This window comes from Acanthopagrus latus, chromosome 14 (assembly GCF_904848185.1).
Source record: "Acanthopagrus latus isolate v.2019 chromosome 14, fAcaLat1.1, whole genome shotgun sequence".
Classification (NCBI taxonomy): Eukaryota; Metazoa; Chordata; class Actinopteri; order Spariformes; family Sparidae; genus Acanthopagrus; species Acanthopagrus latus.
In genome coordinates this window covers 13,767,424-13,793,163 of record NC_051052.1, presented here as the reverse complement: position 1 = coordinate 13,793,163, position 25,740 = coordinate 13,767,424, and the positions used below count along the sequence as shown (strand labels likewise).

At 41.8% G+C, this 25,740-nt stretch overlaps 1 protein-coding gene across 5 annotated transcripts in view; it reads left to right on the top strand.

Moving 5' to 3' along the window:
* atp2b1a (ATPase plasma membrane Ca2+ transporting 1a) overlaps positions 1-25,740 on the top strand; it is a 128,901-nt gene that overhangs the window by 78,026 nt on the left and 25,135 nt on the right. For 3 of the 5 annotated variants that reach the window (XM_037121168.1, XM_037121169.1, XM_037121170.1), the window contains exon 1: positions 22,090-22,282. In XM_037121168.1, the coding sequence (XP_036977063.1) occupies positions 22,090-22,282 (193 nt within the window). Of the gene's footprint in view, positions 1-11,698; positions 11,902-21,784; positions 22,283-25,740 lie in introns of those variants that run through there. The other 2 variants (XM_037121165.1, XM_037121166.1) reach the window with 2 other exon arrangements.

The following is a 25,740-nucleotide window of genomic DNA, read 5'->3' as shown; positions in this document are numbered from 1 at the left end:
GTATGAAAAAAATATGTATTTGCATCGAGTAACTCAACAGTCTGATTATTTTCATGAAGACCCATGCATTATTTCCAATTTTGCAATGTTGCAAAGTGAAAAAAAGCCCTGGAGCTGTCCTGTTAACCAGCTCTGCACCAGTAGTTGGTGGGGTCTATACTGGGCCAATACCTAGATTCCATGTAAATTTCATGGTAATCTGTTCCGTAGTTTTTGTGTAATCCTGTTGACAAACCAACCAACCAACCAGCAGATGTGTGAACACAAGTTTTATCGATATTCCTTCCAGGTTACAATCAACAACATTTCTTAAGAAAATGAATCACATGGAGATAGCTGTTTTTCTAAATTAGTCCTTCATACGTAGCTAGAGCCAGCAGCCACATAGTTTAGCATGGGGTAGCTAGCTTGGTTCACTGTTAACTTAAGCTAACCTGCTTTAGCTGGACATGGGGAAGATAGTTGCCTGACTCGAAATTAAGTCCACTTACCAGCATCCATAAGGCCCAAAATGTACTAACTTTCTTACCACATGTTCACCTGAATAAACCTGTTCACATGCTTGCCTATGTACTACACGTTACTGGAGTATACCAGTTGTTCCTGCCACTGACTGTTTACTCACCCTCTCTCATCCCCACACCGGCCCAACACTGCCCCAGTCGTTCATTTGCGTTTTTTCATCCTGCGAACATGTGGTGTTAATTCTGAGGACGTGCACAACCAGCGCTCCAAGCTGATGCAGGATACGCAAGTCAGGAGGCGGGGTAATGGACTAGGCTATTTTCTTGGCAGGGACGAGTACCTTCCTGGAGTCTAATTGGCCAGGAATTAAGCCATTGGTTTTTGTGCACATCCAACAAACAAGATATCACATATTCATATGTATGACGGGTATGAGTTGCATCATTCTTCCCATCTAACTCTTTCAGAAAAAGCTTCTTTTTTTTTTTTTTCTCAGAATGTGGTTTTCCATCCTCCAAAACATCACAACTCAGGATTCTGACTGGTACAAAGAGAGAGTTTATCACAAAGAAGAGTAAATGGAAAATCATCTTCAGCTCTTCAAAATGTCACACCTTTTATTAATGTAATTTTTTTTTTTTCACCAATTTTTTTTCTCCAACACTGAATGTGCGAGTGGGCCAGTCATCTGCCACAGCAGTATTACTCAGTTCAGCTCAGAAGACACTTTCCCCAGCACGAGAAACAAAGGCCAGTCTGTTTCTATGGTTTCTCACATACTGGAGATCTGAGTGGAATTTTACATAGACAAGGCTAATGGATGGACTGCACCAGCCGACATTTAACAAATACCAAGGAGAGGTACGATGATAGACAGCGCAACTTCAATGCTCTGTGGCTGAATGTGAGCCATTGCACAGATAACATTTTCAGATATTGCTTGTGTCACTGTGTCGCTCATTAGTGAAATGAGGTGTAGTTGTTACATCACAGGTGGCATGGGGGGGGGGGGACTCCTGTTAACGTGCTCTGATGCTGGGTAGAGCCCAAACACCTCCTCCCCAAACAGAGTATACACACACACACACATACGTACATTCACGCACACATAAACTCTTGCCCTTCTGTAGGTCAAAACAGGAAGCCCACTAAACGGGCTTTGACAAACATGCTCTCCTTTCTCCAGGCATCACACAAGGGAAGGGTGTTTTTTATACAGACAGGGCTTTGGAACACTCCTGCCTTGCCCTTCAGATGACACACTAACAGAGAGGAAAGTTTCCATTAACTGTTGGGACGGCAGCTGAAGGTTGTGACTTTGGGGGAAAGGGACAGCTGGAGGACAAAGGAGAGAAGATCCATGGCCATATTTCTGAGCAAAGTTAAACAAACTGAATATGTGTTTAAAGGGAATTGTGCAGTCTTGTAAGTAACCAAAGTAAACATCTCTGTAAAGGATTGATGAGAGGAAAACATTCACGACAACCAGATCACCGCACAGTCTATCAAAAAGGTCATCTGTGTCTAAATAAATCCTCAAAAGTTTGTAATCAAAGAACGACAGAGAAAATGGTCGAGGACCCAGTGACTGCTCGGCATCACGTATTATGACTCAGGAATTGAACGCCAGGCTTGTGGAACCTTGTCAGTGTGTTCTGTAATTGAATTGAAGGGAATATTGTGTTCCTTTTTGAACATGAGCAGACTAAACTGACTTCCTGAATTGCAGTGAAGGAGATCAGCGCCAGTGTCTTCAATTTACAACTGATGTGCTTGAATGGGCAGGTATTTATGCTCCCTTTTTTATGGGCTTTTTGAGGAAGAGTAATCCTCACCCAAACCACAAAGCTGAAGCAATCAAATGTCACACATATCTTTACATGTTGGTCCGGCAGCTGACGGTGCGCCAAGAGTTGGTTTTGTTCTTTAACATTTTTGCTTATGGACAGTTTTATGCATCGACAGAGTGGCTGTTGGTCAGGAGGTTCTTAGGCAAGAAACTTTGCCCTTTTCCATACACATGTGATGGCTTGGCTTGACTAGGTTTAACGTGACATGTGAACCCGGCATGGAAGGGATTCAGCATTAGGACAGGCCTACCCGCTTGAAGGGTTGACTTCAACTGATGACAGGCTTGTCTTGAGTCAAGTGATGTTAAAAGCAGCGCCCACCTTGATGCTGTTTGCAGTGCGATGGTTCTTGGTAGCTAGCTCCTTTTCATCATGGGTTTTCAGAGTTTCTTTAAGTTTTTTTTTTTTTTTAATGTCATCACTTGGAGGCAGTTGGGAACGCTTGGACCTGACTCCGGACATGGCCCTCTCACGAGCACAAATGGCTTAGGCTGAACATGACTTGTCACAGCTTGGTGCTTCCAATAATGGTATTGCAAATGCCAATCCACATGACATGGTTTCATTTACTGTGGCCAAAAGCACCACAGTACATGCCCCACCTCTAGTCCGGGTTGCCCCCCAGCCACAGGGGAGCCAAATAAATGGCCGGATAAAAGTCTGTGCCAAATCCAATATGCAGATTATGACTATCCACTGTAATGGGGAGAAGCCAAAAGAAAAGGGAAGGAGAAGAAGAAAAAGAAGAAGAAGAAGAAGAAGAAGAAGAAGAAGAAGAAGAAGAAGAAGAAGAAGACAATTTAAAGCAATTTCCCCACCTTGTCATCTTAGCCAACAAAGTAAACACAGTTTGTTCATTCTTTCTATCTCCAATTGACAAAAGTTCCCTCTCTCCCTGGTCTCTCAATCAGAATGGAGAATCCAAGTTATATCTGGCTCTGGCTCTATCCTGCCTTTCAGTCACAGTAAAGTGACTGAGTTTTCCCCAGACAGACCCAGGGTAATTGGAACAGTGGATTGAGGGGTAGGCACACACACACGCACACACCAACCCACACAGGTCATTACATTTACCACTAAGCATCTCCATAAGCCCAAGCAGGCATATCTGACATATCCATCTGCTATGGTGGGATCATACTGGATCTGCCTTTCTCTCACTCTCACTCTCTCTCTAAATCGGGGTGAGGGGTGTGCCAGTGGTAATGATGATGGGTATATGACATGTAATCACAGGGTTGATCACAGCTCGGTAACTAAGCAGGGCTATGATTTTACCCACATTTACATCTTCTCAGAGGCAACATGTCATATTGGCCTGTTCAGTGCAATAAAATGAAAAAAGATTGAAGAAGTTGAAATTCTTGAAATCCTTTAATCCTATAAGGATGACTGATTCTTTATGGATTGTGTCTGTTGCTGCTCACATATTACGGACCTTCCCTGTTTTTTCCTGCCTCTCTTTCTTTCAGTGCATGGGTTCAGTTTGATGTTACGTATTGCTTGCATGAATACCTTCGTTTTAGTCCTGACCTCAATGCTTTTGTTGAGTTTTGGCTCTTCAGAGCCATGTCATTGCCCTATGAGCATGTAAACAAATATGAATGTGCCAATGAGCCATAGTTCTTAAATGTTCGACGATGCCAAAACACAAGCAGCTGTACAAGAACTTTGCCCCAATAAACTGTAATTGCCAAAATTTGTTCATTTAAATTGGTAACTATCATAGAATGACAATTTTTAGTACTTCAGTATTGTTCATGATTACAGCCTCGCTACAGTGAACAGTAACGTATGCAGACTGGCTAGCCACAGATTTAAATATCCCTCAACAAAAATAGGCCTGGCTGGAAGTGCGGTTTTGAGGGTTTTATATATTATTTCTTGTAACATGCGTCTTGTGATGACGATTGAAATATCAACTTTCACCTTGAGGCCTTGATCACCATGCCACCATTTTAATCAGCTGGTGGTCACTTAGTATCTTTATCTAGCTTGGTTTGTAGATGTTATCTGATCCATATCACAAAATTGGTGAAAAGCGGAAATTTGCCAATGCTGCTGGGTCCTGTTTAAGATGCAATATCAAAAATGAAAGCTCATCATCTTGTTTTTCCACCAAAGGTTTGCATGTGATGTGTTTAATGCAGCCTGTTGTATTAGTGCTACAAACACATTACAGTTGATATGGAAAAATTATTTCACATCAATGTCTAGCCCTGATTTTGAATGCATATTTAAACCATCAGCACAACATTTGGGGAAATGTGTTTTTTTCCTTTAGTGCTGAGTTAGCTGAGAAGATTGAGACAGCAGGTGGTTAGCTTAGCTCAGTACAAAACATTTAGTCTTGCAGTTTTTAATGTGTTCAACAAATAAGATAAAATGTGTAAAGTGGTGACCTCCTGAGGTGCTGGTCGGCAACTTTGGATCTTCGGACAGAGGTGGGCTAGCCATGTTCCCCTGTGTCTAATGACTGTGATAAGCTACCTACTATTATGAGAATGGTATCGACATGCTCATCGAACGCTCAGAAAGACAGCAAATAATCATATTTCCCATATTAAAGAGTTGTTGCGTTAAAATTTAAATCTGCATTATATACAGAGTGTAATGAACATTTTGTATTTAAGCAGATGTAATGTAGTCTTCTGAAGATTCAGTTGATTTATGTCTTATTCCTTGACTTCCTTCTGTCCTCTGCTTCTCTTTGAAACTTTTCACCTCCCTCTCACTTGTCCAGACTCACATATGCTCACCTACTCCCTTCCCTACGCCAGGAAGGTCAAAGCCGTCGCCTCCTGCAGGGCAAGATGTGTGTTTGTGTGCGTACGTGCATCTTGAGTGTGTGCTTACATGTGCTCTAGGATTCTTTTTGCACCGAGAATCATGGGCCCTAGTCTGTAAGCCTTTCCTCTTTTCCTCCCTGTGCCTTCGTTCCCTCCCAGGGGAAAAGCCCCCATGCGAAAGGGAAGAAATGGGGTGTAAAGGGCACCGAGTTCCCATTGGATCTACTCTATGCCCCATCTGTGCCCAGTTTTTGCCACTGTGCTTTTGACGTTGCTAAAGCTCTGCGCCGGCTTGAGGAAGCAAGCACTTTTAATGTTCCACTTCTCTTGGTCTGTGGGTTAAGCAAAAAATCTGATATGGCACTGTAATTAAGTTGCCATTAATTGTTTTGCCTGGTCCCGGGTGGCACTGCTCAGACTTTGGGGGAAGAGAGCAGCAGATTTATAGGGCTGATGGGCTCCACGCCTAACTGAACAGCTAAACACAGTGAAAACGGTTCTTAATTACTGCCTGTTGCCGCTTATTCACCCAAAGTCACCTCTGCCAGAAAGCTAACTAGCCCTCTCCGTCTCTCTGCGCTTAAGCACACAAGCTCCCTCTCTTTTATAATTTGGCCCCTCTATCAATAAATCATGTGTAAACACCTTGAACTGTTACCCTTTCTTATCATGTATACATCATTTCTGGCAAACATGTTTTTCAGCCTGAAACACACAAAGCAAGTGTTTGATTCTACGATATTTTTTTCCTTGTATGTTTTGTTTTCCCTGTTCATTCCTGTTCGAGTCTAATGGCAGCATTTTCCATGAGCTCTGCACTGAGTCTAAATGTGGAATCTCAGGTGGTTTCTCTGCCTTGGCGGTAATTGAATCAAGACTATTTATATGCCCTACATTTTATGACATGTAGATGTTCACTGGCCTGAATGAAATACACTTTCCAGCTCCGCTGGCCGAGCCAAATGTAAATACAGAAGATATCGACGGAAAACAGACCATGGAAAACATGTCCTAGAGGGCAGTGGCACTACCCCCACAACCCGCTAACACCCTTCTATGGCTCTTCTATGACTCCACACACACATGTTTATGTGGTGAAGGAATACTATAACCATACACAGCCTCTTCCACTCACGCCCTCATATTGGGCTGGGTGGGTCGCTGTCCTGACTAAGTCTCGCCTCAATGGGCACTTGAGGTGAATTATTGTTTGTGAGTGGAAACTTGGCCAGATAATCTCGATGCTGCTGGCTCAGGGCTGAGTAAGACCACTGTCTCCGTTCCTGCACACACACACACACAGCTCTTGTTTTACCATCCCTATCTCCACTTCACACTTATTTGCTGACTCTTTGCCTTTTACAATAAGTCCTTCTCTGTCCTGTCCATCTGTTTCTTTTGCTCCATTTTTCTCTTCCTTTTCTACTACTTGTGTTTTCTCCCCTCTCTCTTTCTTTTCCCAACAACTCTGGCCTTTATCCTGCAGGCCATTCACCTCTCTGTGGCTGCCCTCACCGGTGCCTGCAGTAAATTCCGGGGCTAGTTGGAAACACAAACATGCACAAGCCTGGGACGAGCAGCTCAGCCGAGATAGACCCCTCCTTACCGCCACCGCCACCACCACCTCTCTCTCAGCTCCCTTTCTCACAAGGGGTCTTTGTGCGTCTGACTGCTTCACTTCAGCACTTCTCTCAGAAGTTTACCTGCACCATAGGTGTAATTCATGTCTCTCCAGTTGCCAGTCAGCATTGTGTGAATGTTAATCATATAATTGGGGATTCCTCAAGCAGACATTAACTAATGTTTGGACTCTCGTGGACCTCGGGAAAAATGTGATTACAGTAATTGTGGCAGGCTAATGATGTGTTAGATGAGAAAGGTTTGTTATTACAATGAGCTAGACCCACCCTTATTATAAATTTTGTCTGATTGATGTAGCCACTGTCCTGCTTGAATAATAGGTCTAAACAGTCTCATGTTAAAGCAGCCTTCTTCTGAGGATGACCTGAAATACAGGCAAAGAATTGGTTAACACCATAACTTTTGATTAAAGTCCTATTGGAACATTCTCACACATCATCATCCTCTGATCAGCAGTCTCTTTCTAAAGTATGCAACACAATTTTCCCTCTTCCTCTTCAAAAGAAGGAAGCCCCCCCCCTCCACGTCTAACTCTTTGCCAATGTGCTGAGCCAGTGGAAAATCCAACGTCCGTTCAAGAAACAAAGTGGTGTAGAAAGATCGTTTGACCAGAGGAAGCAATATTCATACAGCATGTCCTCACTGATAGGGACCCAGTTGTATAAGTCAACTAATGAGACATCTTCACAATAGCATTTTCCACTTGCCTCTGCTCATGAGGCACATGATCTCTGAGTGCGCCATAGGCATTTCCACTGCAGTCATATGTTTATTTAAAAATTGTTTAGGAAATAACTGATTATCTCTCTGTGGCCTTATGATTTATATTTTCCATTCCCTTTGGCGTTTCCATTGTGCTCTGTTACTTGTGCAAATGTCTTAATCTGCTCACAGCAGTGTGTTATCTAGAAATGCGATAAGATGCCGAGTCCGCAACTAAGTTGCTCTCTCAGTTGGAGCAGCAGACACATTCATGCGGTGCCAGTTGCGAGACAGTCTTGGACTGAACCTGCAATTATTTGTCAAGCTATCTCGTCTCATGGTGTATAGAGCTCTCCCCCAGTAATTAAAGTTCTATGTTGGGATGAACACACACATGCAGCACACGCACGTCCACAACTATCTTATTTATTCTCAAACACTTTTGGCAAACTTTTTTTGTTGTCTGCAGCGTCCTCCTTGTGTGTTCAACTTAGATTAATAACACGGTCCTGTTTTTGAGTGCGTTTCAATCAATGCAAAAGTAACCCTGAGGGCAACATCCGCTTTTTGGAGAGTTTTGGTATGCCTCATCATTAATGCTTACTCAGACAGCATGAACAACACATCAGCATGCACAAAGGCAAATGACACTTGACATTTACTGTAGTTCACAAGATGCTCCAGAGCATATGGCAGATTTCCACCGAGAAACTGAGTCAACAAGACTCAGACAACAGCTGTGGGGAAAATGATTGGTGTCCTCGATTTCAAAAACTTGAAACAAGTTTTTCTAGAGTGGTTATTTCCCTTTGTCTGCTGCTCAGTTACACATTTTCTTTCTTTTTTTTTTTTTTTTTATTATTTTCAGGAGTAAATAATTCACTGACTCCATTAATTAAGTCAAGATTGTTGTGTGGACGCAGCAAAAAGGCCCTTCATGTGGGGATTCACCATCTCCCTAGCTTCTGCGGTCCCAAAGTGTTTAAATGGATTGAAGCTGAGATTAAGTGGTTTCAACTGAACAAACAGGCTCTGTTGACACAATGCAGAATTCCAATTTATTGTCTGTCATATTTAGATAAAGAATAAGCCAAACATCAGCCGCTGACTGGAAGGAAAATGTTGTCACGGAAAGTCGACGTGCTTTTCAGGAAGACCTTGTTTTTTAATATATGTTAAATTTTTGTGAAAACGTATATGGCTTATGGTGTAACTGTGTGTCTGTCTCTGTGTGTGCATTTCCTCTAATGCTTGTTTTTTTTAATGTTTTACATGCTTATGGTGCATAAAAACAATTAACTAAAATTATGAACAGAATGTGAACTATAACAGCTAGACATTATGACTTCTATGTATTCTGAAACCAAACATGACCAGCTCGCTAACAAACTAGCCCTGGCCCGTACTTGTTCAAAGTTGCTAACAGTGTAAACACTGTGCCCTTGCCTGTTGCTACAGGCTCCCAATCTGGACCGCTAACTGGACAGCTAACTAGCTAATGGTAGCTGCAGTTGGAACCAGATAGCTAGTGTACCGTGATATGTTGCCGCCTATTTGTTGAGCATGAATTCAACATATTACAAACTCTTACATATTGCACCTTTAAATATGCTGCAAAAATAGTCTGACATTTTGGGAAAAGCACTTATTTGCTTTCTGACATTTTTACGCTTCAGTTTTTCTAAGAATTGAACAAATGAGATGACACTAATCAATTAGTGTTGTTTTGATATATTCTGTTATAACTAGCTGTCTGCTAGCTGTCCTTCCCCCTGTTTCCAGTCTTTGTGCTAAGCTAAGCTAAGCTAACCATCTGCTGGCTGTAGCTACACCATAAAGACATGAAATCCATTAGAAAGCAAACAAGTGTACTCCCCAAAATGTCAAACTCTTCCTTTGATAAGATGACACAGATGCGAACATATGCAAACCTGCATCTTTCCTGCTGTTCTTGCCACCTAATTTTCTCTCCTCATTGTGTATATTGTACTGATCTAGGTTCCTTAAATCCGTCAGCTTCTAAATAGTTTGTGAGTAGACATTCTGAGTCTATATTATTACCATCCCTACCATTGGATTCTTGTTAAGTGTGTCCCCCCTGCTTCTGAGGCATTTGAGCAAGTCTGAGATAAAGAGGGAAGGGCGATACAAAGACTGATAGACAAAGATAGACAGAGAGGGAGAAATGGGCGGCATTGGTGTCATGTTAGAGGGACAACTGCTCAGCCAAAACAAAAAACACTGCAGGCTGCCAATCAGAAAGCCACCAAAACCACTGACAGTTAACTGGAAAAAAAAAATGGCAGCCATAAAAATAGGTCTTCGCCGCTATTGGGTTTGAAGGCCTGTTTGCCAGTCCCGGCTCAGAGGAGGCCTGCGTTGCTGTTGGATGTAAAAGAAAAACATCAGCACTGAAATGCTGCTGTGCTGCAGCTCCAGTTTGAAGTTTGAGAGCAGAAGATTGAGTGACAGATAAAAATGTGTGAAGGGTATGGAGAGGCATATTTGACACCCACACTTTAGTGACTGCATTTTCTCAGGTTGCTACCTTTTCTTCTTTTGCTATCTATCTATCTACTTATCTATCGAATAAATCTTTGTATATCTACGCATCTTGACCGATTGTTCGTCTTTCCTGTTGTGATTGAAACAATTCGGTCAAATAACACAGACCAGAAACCAAACGGTTGCACAAGTCAGCTTACTTAAATCAAGGTTTTTTTTTTCCCTGTTTCTTCTCTTCCTCTTTCGCTGTCCTCTCCACCCTTGACGTGAATCTGACGCGTCAAGTTCAGAAATGGCATTTTCCAACTTCTAAAATTGCACACAGACATGAAGGTGATGAACTTTCCCCCTGTTTACGAATCTGATGAGGTGAATACTTGTGTGCACTCAGGGCTGTTGTGTTAATGATAAATCCCATTATGTCAAGACAGCGAGTATATTACACTGAGGTTTGACCTCAAACGGAGTTGTTTTCTGTTTATCATCTACCACCACTCGTGTCTCTCTTTTAACCTGGAGCCCACCGTGTAGTCACAAAAAGAAGGTTTCTTCACCTGAACTGATTGGTGCAAAGTTGAGACATCTGGTGCATATATTATCTTTCTTAGACTTTTAAAATTTTTGCATTCAGTATCATGCACCTTATATTTTTTAATAATTGACTCGTCATGGTGCTGGAGTGCACTTCATACTGCTGTGCAGCAGATTGCACTTAGCTTACTTAGCTGAACACAGGGGACTTTTCCCTGCACTAATTGTGAAGCATATTCTGCACTCTGTCCATTATCAATGTGCTCTTTAATTTCTATTGCATAATAGAAGTCTAGGGGGATGAGAAATGGAAGGATGCACCTCTGCTTGCATTGTAATGCAATGCACATCACTGCATTTCACTGACAGTTGGCCCCATTAAGAGCAAGGCTGGCTGTCATGTGTGTGACTCCTTCCCGGCTGCACCAAAGAATCGCAAAGAATACAGCCATTGAATCTGCAGAAGAAGTAGGGGAAAAAAATGCGCTACGTCATGGAAAGAATGACGTCAGGTTTGATTAGGCGCCGAGGGAAGAGCCTTGTGTAGCCGAGGTGGAGTTGAGGCAGCCAGAGAGCAGAGAACGATGCGGGAGTGAGAAGGTTTTGGTGCGTACTTTTAGCAGGCTGCATTATATGATCGGGGGCGGGAGGGGGCTGTTGAATAATCCTGTTATTATAAAGCGGACACGGGAGCAAAGAGGGAGTACGAGCGGATCATGACGTAACCGTTTCCATAGGCGACTGATATGCTGGCTAAGCCAATGGGAATCCACACTAGCGGTCCATACCCATCCTCCTTTTGACGTGCATCACATGTCCCCGGCGGTGTTGTGACAGTAAGCGACCAAACGAGGCGAGATGAGTCCCGACAGCCCACTTCCGCCTTCGTCAAAAAAAAAAACAAAAAACAAAACCCTACAACAGACAATCTAGATCCCCGTTATCCGTTGGCTGGATTGTCTCCTAAATGTGTCTGATATCTTTTAATACCGGTTTTAATGCTTAAAGTGGCGATAGCGCCACGAGACAAATACGTGCATTGTGTTGTAAAAAATCAGACGCTTTTGTCTTTTACTTATTCAATGATTTAATAATGTATTACAGTATATATTCACATTCTTCAAACATATTAATAACCGGATACACGAGTTGTGGTATAATCGTGCCAGTAAACCGGCATAACGGCTCGAACAACTGTGCGCATGTCTCACACCGTTTCCGGTCAAGTGGAAATGAGTTTCCACTCCCTCTAACGGGATGGTGACTATCTTGACAGGTCTGGTCGGAGACTTTGGTTGTGGTTGTGACAGCGCAGTGGGCGGGATTTTACCTCAGATCAGGGGAGAGAGTCTAGTCTTTGGTGAGACTGAGGGGAGTTAAAGAGAGAAAGGGACCTGGGGTGCTCTTCAGAGAACGGAGTAAGTATTTTCGGTTATATTTTTAAGCGCTGGCGTGGCAAAACGCCGCATGATAAGGGGCTGCTTTCCGGCGTGTCAGACGCTGCACAGAAAAAAAAAAACCCTCACCGGTTGAGTCTTCATTTTTGCGTGCAATGATCAACGAGGGCCAGCCACCGGTGGGTAGCTGCCGTGGGTAGTTAGCCTTATACCAAGCTAACATCGTTAGCTAACGTTATATGTTGGATACATACTGACATTGGGCGTCTCGTTCACAAACGCAGGTAGCTAATCTGCCAGGATGCTGCCGGATTTTCTCTGTCCGGTGCTGGGTTTTTGTTAGACTTCTGCTTTGCACTGGAGCACGTTTTTCGACCTGTCAGCCCCACTACAAGGGGCTTTGGGGTATTTTCCTTCTTTACAATCAACATAAGCTAACGCCAGGGAGCTAGTTGGCTAACGTCGGACGCTAGCCTAGAACCGTTGTTTTTAAACGTTGGACCCAGCACGCTTCATATCTCGTGCACGGGCTCCTCATGTGGAGACAGCCGGTGAAATGACGCCAGACCTCCATCGCGTTACGAGAAAGTTACCTCCATTTCATCCCACAGCGAGGCGCGTTGTGCGAGCTGTCATTCCGTTTATTTAACGGTCTGTGGATCCTCTATGAAAGATAATGTCAGCAAGCCAGTGTGGTGACATTATTAACCGGGCTGGAAGGGTTATCTGCGAGTGTTGTACTCCACGCTGCGGACGAGTCGTGGAGCTCAGAGAGAGAGAGAAAGAGAGACATCCGTGTAGTCGCATTGAAGTTATTTTCTCGGCCGACTGTCAGCACAGTGTGGACACGTTAAATGTGTTGATTCAATGAGAATATCAGCAACCAACAACGCCTCTTCTTGCTGTCAGTGTTAAAACATCCATTCGGAGGATATCATGTGTCGAATTTATGATGTTCCCCGCCTTAAACGAACCTTTCTTGCTAAACCTTAACCATATTCCGCATCGTGCCCGTCTGATCATTTCAAGCTGCCTACCAGGCTTAAATGTCATACTAGAAACATGCCACTTTCACCAGGGCAAGCTATAACCCTGTTAAAAGAAAAGTACCGAGGCGAATTGAATTCAGAAACAGACGGACTTGAACGCAGCACGCCGCTTTAAATCACATTTAAACGCTAATGGCAACGATAAACCTCCAATTTCCCAAGCTTTGCAGTTAATGCAAGTTGATTACGTACATTAACGTTACACTCTTGACCTTGATGAACAACGTAATATAGTTTCGCACTCGCAGACATTGCACGCAAGTTTCCAGGTTGATGCTGAGTGCAGCCACTGAGCACCTTTAGGTGTCTAGTTGAAGGGATCACTCCTTATCCAATTAAATAGCACCGGGTTTGCTGCAGCAGCAGTGTCTTCCTGTGTTTGTGTCATGACTTGTGATCCTACAGTGGGTTTCAAATAATGCTTTTATTTTGATCAGAATGCATTTGAACACTGAATCCAGCTTGAGCTTGAAGAGAATAGACTGTGATTCAGTCGCATAAGGTGTGCCCGTCTCTGTGGTATGGAATAGCTATCCGTAGATGCATTACATAATGCTGTATAATGTAAGCTAACCAATTCCTTGGCCAAGCTTATATTGAGAGTATCTTGTTGCAGAGTATATGCTACACATTCAGATTTAGTTTTGAGTAATATGTTTGAGGTGTATGGATATTATTAAAGAATGGGGTATTTTTCATTATAGTAGTCCAGCTCAGCATATAGAGATTCAGAGTTTGTTTAATGATTCACTTAAACCTCCAGTAACACAATCTGTTGCTGTGTCTGAGCCCTTTGAACTGAGACTGTCGCTGTCACTCAAGAATGACAAAAATATCCGTTCTTATTTCTTGCTATACCATGCTTTTTCATAATGGCTGACTGCTGGCAGTACTGGTTGCGCTGACTGAAGTTTATGAGTCAGTAGTTCTTACACTTGGTTTTTTAAATGTTTTGACAAAATGGTTGTACTCCAGGTGCAAAATTGCTTGACCTCCTTGACAGTGTGGTCCAGCTGGATAGTGTACTCCCTACTTAGACTTAGACTCCAGGTATTCATACTCTTTGCATTCAGTGCACATAAGGTTAATTAACAATGCTTGATATATAAATATATATATTCTATGAATCTAACATCATAGCTTGCTGTTTGCCTCCCAAAACACAGGAGTCTTTAGTAGTCACACAGTGATAGTCAGTGAGAAGTAATGCAGTGTACTGGGTACAATTTCTTCCAGGCAGTTATCGCCTGTCAAGTCTGTACCTCACACATCATGAGCAAGTCTGCCTTACAGTTATGTCCACTGATTTCATTGACACGCTCTGCACTTCTGTCAATTACAGGCATACCCTAAAAAATGTACATATTATTTCTGGCAATAATTGCAGCCAATTATCCTCTGTTCAGTTTGTATTCTTCAGTATTATCTTTTGTAACTGCAGAGTATAAAGCATTATTTAAGAGAGGAAGCCACTGTAGGTCATTAATCTAAGGTGACATTGAGCCTCATGTAAACGGACATGGAAAGCTAAATATAGTCTGGTTTTCTACCACAAAGTACAATGTATTTATGGTTCTATTTACTTATGTAGTTTTGCTTATCTTTCTTTCTCTGTGTGCATTGTATGACCAAGGTTGTTCCAAGCAGAGGTTGACTCAGTCATTACTAGCCTACTTATTCATTCAGATCTTGCCTAACCAAGCAGTTGAATCAAAACTAGATTTGGATGACCACAAATAATTTTCTTTTTTAAAACGCAAGACTTCATTTTTTTTAAGTGCAGGTAAACTGTGATGGCTAAAACTAGAAAATCTGGTAAAAGTAATTGAATAAACTCAAAACTCACCAAAATGATTATAAGGCACACACAGCAAAATATCATGAATTAGTCATCAAGACAGCTAGAAGGTCTAACTGTGCTGCAAGTCAGTCTACCAGGCATTTGCATTAGATTTGGCATTTCTGAAAAATTGGTGGGCTTTATGGCTTGACATGAAGCCTACCCGTAGATTAAAGGGGCCTCATTAATTTGTGCACAACTATGCAGAATTTAGAACAATTTCTTTGTAACCTTATCACATTATCCTTGAGTTTATACAATATAAGTATACTGGTTCAGTTGATTCTGAAGTTGTTTCAATGTAAATAATTGCTGGTTGTGGTGGACAGGATCAGGTGTAATCTGCACAAATTCAGGTGAACATTGTAGCAGCCATACATAGCCATACTGAGCAGTAGAGGGAGGCTGTCGGATGTGAGTGAACATTTACTACCTGTGCAGGTCTCTTTAATGTGATCTCCTTCAGAATGCAACTTCCTGGGACTCTGTCTTTGTGAGTAATAGTCTTGCAAAATGCTAAAATGTTGGGGCCACTAAAGAAAAAAAAAATCACATTTCTAAACACCTGTCAGACCTTCATTTAGCTGTCTAGTTTCAAATCAACCAGTAGACATTGGTGTAGGGTCATCTGGTGAAGCTGCAATTACAGCAGTTACCTTCTTGTTAAGTCTTCATTGTGTACATATGTTTGGTTAGGACAAATTGCATTCAATAACACAGGTCCAGGTGAAATGTGCCTAATGCTTTTAACTAGCGTGTCCTGAAATCACAATGGTTAAGACAGCAAGGTCAGGCTGTGGCAGCAAGCGACAGGACCTCAGGCCACTGGGCCGCTATGTAGAATCACACATAACAAAGAACACCGAGAGCTTCTCATCTTCAAAGTGGCTTGATGAAAGATGCTCCATTTTGGAATATTTTCCACCCTATGGACATGAAGGACTCTGTAACAGCTAAATAAAACCATCCCTCCTGGTTTTATTTCCTCTGAAGGGAGAACTATATTTTTCACAATCGCGGTTTGAAGATGTCTGCCGGATTGACGACACTGAGGTTAGGACAAATCTGATTAATACTTAAAATCTTTCATAGAACATTCAGTCCTGCAGGAAAAACATATATTTTTTAGAGGTGTGAGAAAAAATGTTTCAGATATTGTTTGTACCGTTACTACAGGATAGTCGTTCAAGACTCTGCACTGCATAGACATTTTTGAGCAAATGAGAAGTAAATGATTATGCTGTAAGACTTCTCATCATTAACACAGATATCTGCCCAAAGATTAAAATATGTACTGATCTGGAGAACCACTGTTTTTAAAACTCTGTGTGACACCTTACATGGTTAATTGATGAGGTTTTGAAATTCAAAGGAATGGATTGATCATAGATCTCCTGCTTTGGCTTTGGCTCACATTGAAAGACTTAGCTGTATTTTCTGACATCTTCGTGACACATTTAACAGGAACAACTCTGTCCTCCTCACTCGAGTATGCAGGGATTGAAGTAGATCTTGACTTGATTTTTTCTGACAGGCCCTTTTCATGGACACGTTTTTGCAAGCGCAATTATAAGCACTCTGCAGGAGCCTGCTGGTCATTCTTAACGTCTCTAAATGCTGTGAATTTTAGTTTTTGTGGATCAAAAGCTAGAATTTATCTCTCCTCGTTATTCTGATGTAAAGAGCCAAAATCCTGCCCCATTTCTAAGCTAGTTTCTGCGTCACCTGCATGGGTTCTGTGATGCATCTTTCTGTTTTTATATATACTTTTATATGTAAAAACTAGGTCTGGATTCTCTTTGTATTCTTTGATTTGACTTTTTGAAAAAAAAATTAACACTTTTATATCTTAGCACATGAACAGTTTTAGTGTACAAAATCACTTATTTATAAATGAATGACAGGACAGCAATTCCTTAGCAAATTAGATGTAGCTGTTATATTAAAAGTATCCCTAAAATTACAGTTTTCAGTGGGTAGACCTTTACTTATGTACACAAGTAAATGTCTCATTTTTTTGTTAATTCTTGCATCCTTATTATTTTACAAACTGTTACATGTCCCTCCTTACATAAAGTAAGAATAGCTGAAGAGGAAGTGATGATGATGGTTACACCTCTGACGTGCTGTGTGTTAGTATGAACTGGCAGCCTGACAGCGTTTTTGAGAGCCGTGTAGAGGTTCCAGTCTATGGGGTGAAGTGGCGCTCTCCGCTGTGAGCCATGCTGCACAAGGAGGGCTGGGTGTCTCTGCTTTGTACCCTCCACATTTACATGGCCTGACCCAGTTCAGCAACGGCTAGCTGTGGGGGGAGGGGACTGTCTGGGGGAAGCTAAAAATACCACCCCTCGCATTAGGCAGCTCCATTGCAGAGGGATCCCTAGAATCGCTATCCTTGACTTGCATCGAGATGTTGGCACGTAGAGGTGTACAAACTGCCAGAGGGTTTCCTTAGCGTGGAAACAAAGACATGAGTATACTTCTGAGATGCCCACCGCTGTTGTCCTATCTACTCGTCTGCACTTGCCACTGCCTTCTGGGTGGAGGATGTAAGTGTGCATCCAATGTGTGAAAGCAGCCTTAAATAGCATGGGTAAAGAGACTTGTGACTTGCAGTACAAGACGCCGGTCCTCGGGTGAGACTGCCTCTTTTTCGTGCTGGGCTGCGGTTTGATTGCTGCTGTGTGGAAAGGGTTAACCTTAGCCTTTGCCATTCAACCATACCATGCCAGCTGTTGGCTTCAAGATCCAATCACAATGATTTTCCACTGTTGTGACATGTGACCTGCTCCGCAACCCGAAACTGTCGCAGCGCAGCAAATGTTGGCACTTCCTTCAACTTGGCGTTGTTGCTGCTTGTGGGGTTAGGGGGTGTGAATGTGGGAGAGGGCTCATCGAGTAGGACATGAAGACAGGGAAATGGAGAAGGCAGAGAATTGCATTCATTACTGTAGGCTACACATGTGCTCTACCCATGCGGTCCCAAACCTGTCTGAGATCATTTCATGTAGTCATGTTGTAAAGACCATTTACACATTTACAAAGTCACATGTTATTGCAAGATGAAGTGCTAAAGATATGGTGGCAAAAACTCTGTGTCAGGATTTGTATCAGTTTGTACTAAACTGTCATTCTATTATATTAACCTATTCTGAATGATTATTTTCTTTTGAGAATAAGAATAATTTACTTTATCGTCAAAATATATCACCAATCCCCTGACTAGATGAAGTGAAAATAACCTGTATGTTCTTATGTGCGTTGTGATTCATGTTATGGATGTCTATAATCAAAGAGATCCAAGGCTTGTCTTGTTAGTCGCTTGGCATCAGAAAGAAGAAACAGAACTGACCAGACTTGCTTGAGGATTTAACAGTTCTAGCATGTCATTTGTCATGATGGAAGGGCAAGTATGTGACTAATTATTGTCACACTTGCGTGGCAGTGCAACTCGTGCAATGAAGAGATGACCCTCCAGTAAATGTTCTTTAAAAGGTTGGTTTGGCAGTCTCTGGCATTTCTGTCCAAACCCAAAAGCAATCTTTTTTTTTTGGGGGGGGGGGGGGTTAATCAGAACCCTTGTGCAAAAAATTGTAATTAATGGAATATAATTATCATGAATAATCAGAAATTAAGAACTGTCTTACTGGACATGTGGTCAGTACAAGAGGTGCAAGAGTATTTTCTCTTCAAAGTAGGGATTGCTGTGATCTCTCCCACCTCGGTAATACACCCGGCCCTGCAATTATGCTGTGTAATAAATAATAAATTCTGTCCCGTTTTCCATGGCAGATGGCTCCAAATAGAATCTCAACATGTGACAGAATAGTTTCCAAGAATCTCAATGGAATAAGCTGCAAGCATTCAATGGTGCAGTGAGCAATGATAAAGCCTTCAAATTCTCTCCCTCTGCATCTGCATCTAGTATAAAGTTCTGATAGTTTAGAGTTGAATGTTTGAATTCCTGTTTAGTGTAACGACAGATGAATGGTGTTCTTTCAAGCACGTTTTGGTGTTTTTTGTTGGTTTTTTTTTGCCTGATATTCAGAAAGTGAGCAGAACCTCCCTAGCTGAGAGATAACTACAAATTTTTCCAGGCGAGGAAAAATGCTCCTGTCTGCTTTCACTGGTCCCTTGTCTTTTTGGATAACACTGCTGAGTCCAGGTTCTCTGTGCAGTACGAATTATAGTCTGACATTTCTTACCACCTGGAAGTATAGTGTATGTTCAGTGTTTCTCAAAATAGTTTTAGACTAGAAATCATGCTAATCTTGTTGAATCTTTCCAACAAATAAAACAAATATGTTTTAGGTTTTTAAAGCTCTGATATGCTCAATTTCAGTTTTGTGCTTTATATTCTAGGTGTCTACTAAGTTTACATGCTTTTACGTTATAAAATGACATTTTTCTCACATGGTCCATTGTTGTAGCACCAATTTACCCTTTGTCTGAAATACACTGATCATCTCACATGAGCCTGAGAAGACACTTCTCACCTTGTTTCTGCTCTGCTAGTGTTTTTAGCCTCGAGCTAGTCGCACTCCTACCGCAAATAACCGCTTATAGCCAAAAACATCACTACATCAAATGTTGGAGAAGGAATTTGATCCGATCCATATCAGTCTCCGACTCCCTGCCCAGCCTGCCACTAAAGTTACAGTTTTTAACCTGTATTTATGTGTTCACAGAAAGCTAATGCTAGGTGGAATTTAAAATTTGACGACATTGCCTAGCAAGCATATGAATTCATTTATTTCGACCATTTCCTCTTTGCACATAGCTTTATTGTTACCTTCAGGGCATGGCTGTCGGCGTGCAGCAGCAACACACATACATAAACAGCAGTGAGTGTCCTGTAGACAAACCAACATCTGTAGAACAGTAAAACTAACGCAAAAAAAAAACCCAGACAGGGTGAAGAACAGTCTTTGATGCAGCAGTTGTGCAATCTCTAAAGGTTTAGGTCTTGTTTCAAAAGGCTTGGGTCTTGACATCCCTTAGATGGTGTGAGCAGATGAAGACTTTGTGTTGGTTAGTGCAGCCTACAACAGACAAAATTGGCTTGGTACACCTTTTCATATTAAACCGCAGACAGCAAGGTGGGCGAGACTGTCACAGATGGGTAGGATGGTCACCTCGCTGAAGTTGCTGCTGTGTTACATAGTGACTTAGGAAGCTTTCAAAAAATCATCAGGTCAGGACCTTAAAGTGTACACAACTCCTGCAGTATTCTAGCCTTTGTATTTGTATTGTATAGTTGTATGCTCAAAGACCCGTTGCACTGTCTGTCCAAGCTGTACCAACAACAATTCCTATCAACTTGGTCGACATGAATGAATCAGTCTCATTTTGTTAGGCTGATTAAAGCTGAATGGACAGCAGCCTCATATTAGAATGGACTCTCCCATGTAGAGCACCATGGAGCTCCCTGATGCCACAGATAGGCTTAATTAGATTAAACAGAAGGCTTTTCCTGAGGTAATCAGTCACTTGGTTCCTGCTCACTATGTTACCCCACCAGTTTCACTGCAGGGAAGCTGGTGGCTTCTTTCTCGCTCTGATTTTTTTCAATGACAAACCTCCCGTATGCTGTTTGAACATAGCAGGGTACTTTGATACAGTCTTGGGGATACTGCTTGGGTGAAGGGATTTGACTGCCATGCTTTATTTAACATTATAACATAGTAGAAATGAAATGTGGGAAAAAAAGAAATCTATCTGTCTATATCTATATCTATAGTGAGTAGGCTACATTAGGAATTAAAAGAAGATAAGTAAACACCAAGTTACTTGAATGATACACTTTACAACATATAACACAAAAAAACTGACTTCATTTTAAGTGCTAAGCTCCCACCTGTTGATATTGAATAACCTGACCAAGAAAAACTAGGTTGTTGTGTGTTTTTGTATTTTTTTTTTCAAATTACATTTTTGAATGAAAGACATTCTCTATTACCAGTGTATTGTAATTCAGTCTTTGTCACCTTTGTCTTCTTCTTTTGTTTTTCCCCGCCATGGATGACTTCCATGGCCGGGAAGCATGCGCAGAAGCCAAGGCTAGTTCAGGTCCGAGTAGGGTGTATACATGAAAGAGTAAATCAATTTCAAACCGCGTTATCTGGGTGGGTTAGTCCAACTGAAACTGAATTTCTCAAAGTCAGCCTAGCACACACTTACATGTTTAAATGGACTTAAAGAGTCCTGTTTCAGCCGGACTAACACAATAGTTTTCTAACATCATGTAAATGTACTGAGCGATTAAGCAGTTTTAATGCATACCCTTCAGCCAAAAGGTAGCGTTGGCCTAGACCATAGTAAGAAACCTTTTTCTGATCTGAACAGTCAGCTAACATTGCAGAGGAGACAGAACTACCTTTTAAATTCTCCATGCAGGAAAAACCCTAGGAGCAGCCCAGAGCACCGTGATTACCACTGAATGCTAATGCTCCACTCTGTTCACATACTCTGACCGGGAAGCAGAGTGCACATTACTTGACAAGTGTTTTGCCCAGATGACAAAATTATTATTATTTTATTACAACTCAAGTACAGCTAATCAAAATCTCTTCGCATTGGCTGTAGGCTGTTTGGCTAATTACTTTGCTGCTTGTCTCAACAGCCAAGTGGTTTTGTGGTTTTTTTAGAGTTTCCATGTTCCCTCTTACACAGTAAAAATGATTCTGTTCTAGTGTACTATAGCTTTATGATTAGAGGAAAATATTATGTATGGTATGATGCATCATATTATTTAGATAATGGTTCATTGGATATCCACTGACTACATCAGATGCCCTGAAACATTGGCTGTTATCCCAGAGACTTGTTGTTAAATCACAGCCCATGTGTCCAGAGATTTACATGATATAAAAGCTAATGAATCCTCATGTTGGAGGCCACAGAAAATTAGCTCATTGCTTGCTTGTTTGTCAAAAAAGTCAATTCCTCTGCTCAACTTAACAGCTTTAAGAATCTCACTAATTATTTTTTTTATGTGTGTGCTCTCCTCCCTTAGATCTGCATGCATGGTGATCTCCGCCTCTGTGGGTGATCCTCAGTCACCATGAAAGACTAGGAACTCAGCTCTCCGAGGGAAATGGCTTGTTTTGTAATATCCCTTCCCCGCTACCTGCCATATGACTCCAGCCGCCTCTGAAGGGCCCATCAGCTGTTTATGGGAACTACCACTGTGTTCGCACTCTTGAGGATTTAAGCTTTTCCAGGACAACACTTTTTTTTTCTTTTTTTTTTTCTTTTTTAACCCCTGCGGTTGGGCCGAAGCAGCAACGCTTTGCAATACAGTGGGGAGACGGCAAGAAAATGGCAAACAACTCATACAGTGGGGTGAAGAACTCCATGGTGGAGGCCAATCACGATGGAGAATTTGGCTGCACACTCAAAGAACTGCGCTCCCTTATGGAACTGAGAGGCGCAGAGGCGCTAAGCAAAATTGGGGAATCTTATGAGGATATTCAAGGACTCTGCAACCGATTAAAAACATCACCTATAGAGGGTAGAGTAATATTTCCACTACACTTTACATTTTGACTGTTTAATTGAATCAAATGCAGGATGTTTTCACAACAGTGCTAGTAGCAATTGCTGTTGGAATGCTAATGTGTTGCACACATAGTTTAGGAGGCGTGTCATTGGCCATGTCATTCACATTATGGATACCTTGACATCACTTCCTTGGAAAACTCAGAGGCCAGACAGGTGGCCTGGGCCTGTCCTGCTCTATTTCAAGGCCGTTGGATATGTCCGTCATACCCTCCCTCTCTCCCTTTTCACCTCTGTGTCCGTGTGTGTGTGTGTGTGTGTGTGTGTGTGTGTGTGTGTGTGTGTGTGTGTGTGTGTGTGTGTGTGTGTGTGTCTGTGTGTGTCTGTGAGTGTGTCCGTGTGTAGGCTTCAGACAGACCAGCTGTCTGCCTGGGCACAGCACCAGGCTGCAGGCAGGTCAATGTCCCACATGTGGCGGACAAAACGGGAGGCTGTAAGGCTGGGTAGTAATGACTTGAACATGTTTGGGAAGGAGTGAGTTCATCTTTTGAACATCTCCTCAGTGTTGCTCTTACACCACATCTTCATTATGGAGAGAGGACTGTGCTTTAATACTATGAGGGTTTAAAACAAACAAAAAAAAGGTTAGAGTTGCACTGCACTAGGGCAGAAGTGGTTGACACCTCTCTTTTACCCTTTTCTACCACTCTTTTTCTCTCTGTCTCAGTTTGTATCTCTATAGACAGTCTGCCTAATCGCCAGTATGACCTTGATTGAACTCTTATGGGAGGGGATTTTCAGTTTGATCCCAGATTAAAACGGCACCGCATATTCACTGTAGCAGCAACAGTCCTCTGTTCTGTCTCAAAGCAAGGGAAAAATGTCCATGGCTTCATCAAATTAAAAGGAATATGATGAATACCAGGCTGAATGACAGCACTAGCACCTCACTCAAGAATTGTTACCATGCCATTTAATTCTTGACCTTTCATTTATTGACAGTATGGTAAGTCTACAAGGTGAACCATGCAGTCTGCGTTCAGTGTCTGTTATACAGACCTGTAGGCCATTGTCTAAACTGAGGAGAAATTGATGAATAGGAATTTGGCTGTTGGGAGAGCGCCTGAGTTGTCCAAACACGCATGTGGCTGTTTCGAGTCGGTGAACGTAGAGTACTGTCATATTTGTAGCGTGAGTGACATTGGTTGTTTCATAAGTGTGAGTGTACTCATCCTCCCCCGCTCGCTCTACCTGGTCTGTGCTCCAAAAACCGAAAGCGGAGGCCTAGCTTTTTCAGCTCTGTTCATTGTATTGCCCTGCAAGTGCATGAGTAGATAAGGGAACAGAATAAGCATGTTTGGAATATAAAACCACTTTCAGCATCTGCTATAGCTATATGCTCTTTATTGATATTCCGCCCGTCAGCAATCTGATTTTACCGTCCTTCAGTTATCAAGTGTGTTTTAAGAGAATATTAGATTATTTTGAGATCCCCAATTGAATGAAACCTTTTGATTTGAAATTACTTGCTTCCTCACACAGCAAAGGGCACTTCACACAATTTCTCAAAACATTTGTTTTTACTCCTACAGTTATTTGCAACTTGTAGTGTACTGATAAGCTTGAATGGGTCCACATTTTGTTTCCCCTTCGCAGCAGGTGCTGTTCCACTTGGTACACTGCCACCCAGTCTTGATACTTCCAGTTTCAATCAGTTCATTCGTCACTGGCTTGGGAAATTAAGCCGTCATTTAAGATTACAGGAGCTTGACAATTGAAAAGGGATTTCTAATTAGCTGGTTGGCCATTTCTCGAACCTCTTAAGCCAATCCTTTGCTAATCCTCCACATTTCCAAGCTCCTTTTTTTTTCACCCAAAGAAGTTTGACGGAACTTCTCTGTGTAGTTGTGCACGGCTGTACCACTCCACTCCACTGTTTGGATTTGACTAGATGTAATTTATCATGGCCATGGCCATTTTTCATGCTACCACATGAGGCGAGTATCTGTAATATCTCCCAATACAGTTAGATTTGAACACTTACTGGGCTATGATTTAAATTGATTTTGGCAGTTTAAATTAAAAAAAAAAACAATTGGGGCTGCACAATACATTATTTCAGCATTCACATCAGAATGTGTGTGCAATATTCACATTGTAAAGTGTGCAATGTGTGCAGGCTCTGCAGATCAGCTAACCACCACTCAAAATTATTTTAAATTTGTTATCTGGTGAAAATGTGTGTATTTTGATATACAATTCAGAATATATTGCAGAAAAACAAAGTATCGCATTGTCTGTTTTTTTCCAATATCAGATTCCATCCAAATACCAGTACTCTGAGTTTAAAAAGAGTGAATTATGCACACTTTACAATGGTGAAATTGTGACAGTGAACACTGCTGAAGGCTTATTCAAATATTACATTTATCTGTTTAACAAATGTCAACGTCACTCTGTCACACTGCTGCAGTTAGATAAAAAGGGGAAGCCCGAAGGGCATAATGTACAAGATATTTTAATTAAGTATTTGATTTAACATGGATTCTTCCAGTTGTGTTGTTTTGCTGAACTTCTCAAACTAACCCTATTGCCAAAGTGGTAAGGAAAGAAAACCCACCACTACCTGAAGCTCAGGCAGTTAGTGATTTTCTCTGCTTCAGTGAGCAACCATCAACAAATTAGTAACAGTTTAGTCTCAATTTTAAGTTTTTCTGTTTATCTTAATTTTTCTAGTTCATGTATAGAAATGAAAACACGTAAAGGGGCTTTTACACATCAGAATTGGCTTGCTCATAACAGGAACAGGGAGCACTACTCAGCTTATGAAAACAGTTGTATAATGTTTACTGGGGCTTTTTGTAGGAGCCTGAGAACACTGATGATGTCACCAGGGTTACCTTGGTTTGGGCATAGAGATGACACATTTTAACTGGAAGGCTGAATTACGTTCTTGAGGCATGGAGCGTGAAAGACATGGTTGTTTTCCTGGCAGTGACGGTGCAATGAATAGACTCATTATGGGAAGAAGGATGCACATTTGATAAACTATAATCATTAACATTTACTAACAAATTTAGGTAGTCTGAGCCGGCATGTCCGAAGTCAGAGATGCATTGCAGGTTCTACTTATTGTTCATGGTCTTGCTTGATGAGTCTGAACATCAGAACCTCTGCTGCATCAGTTGCGACCATTCTTGTTTGTTTTAATCTGTCTCTTGTGAATCGTCCAGCTGTTTGTAAGAGCAACGCTAAATCACTGGAGTACTGTTATAACAAAATTCCCATCTTTTTACCACATTTTCTCAGCACTGAATATCACAGCTCAGGGTCATAGCATTGTACTCTAAAGTGTACCCAGATGTCTGCATTTAAGCCTCGAGGTGCTTTCTTTTGGGCACACAAATCAGTTGATACTTACAAGCTCAAAGCGGCTGTAGTCGCCCAGAAAAGACTTATTGCTTGGTGTCA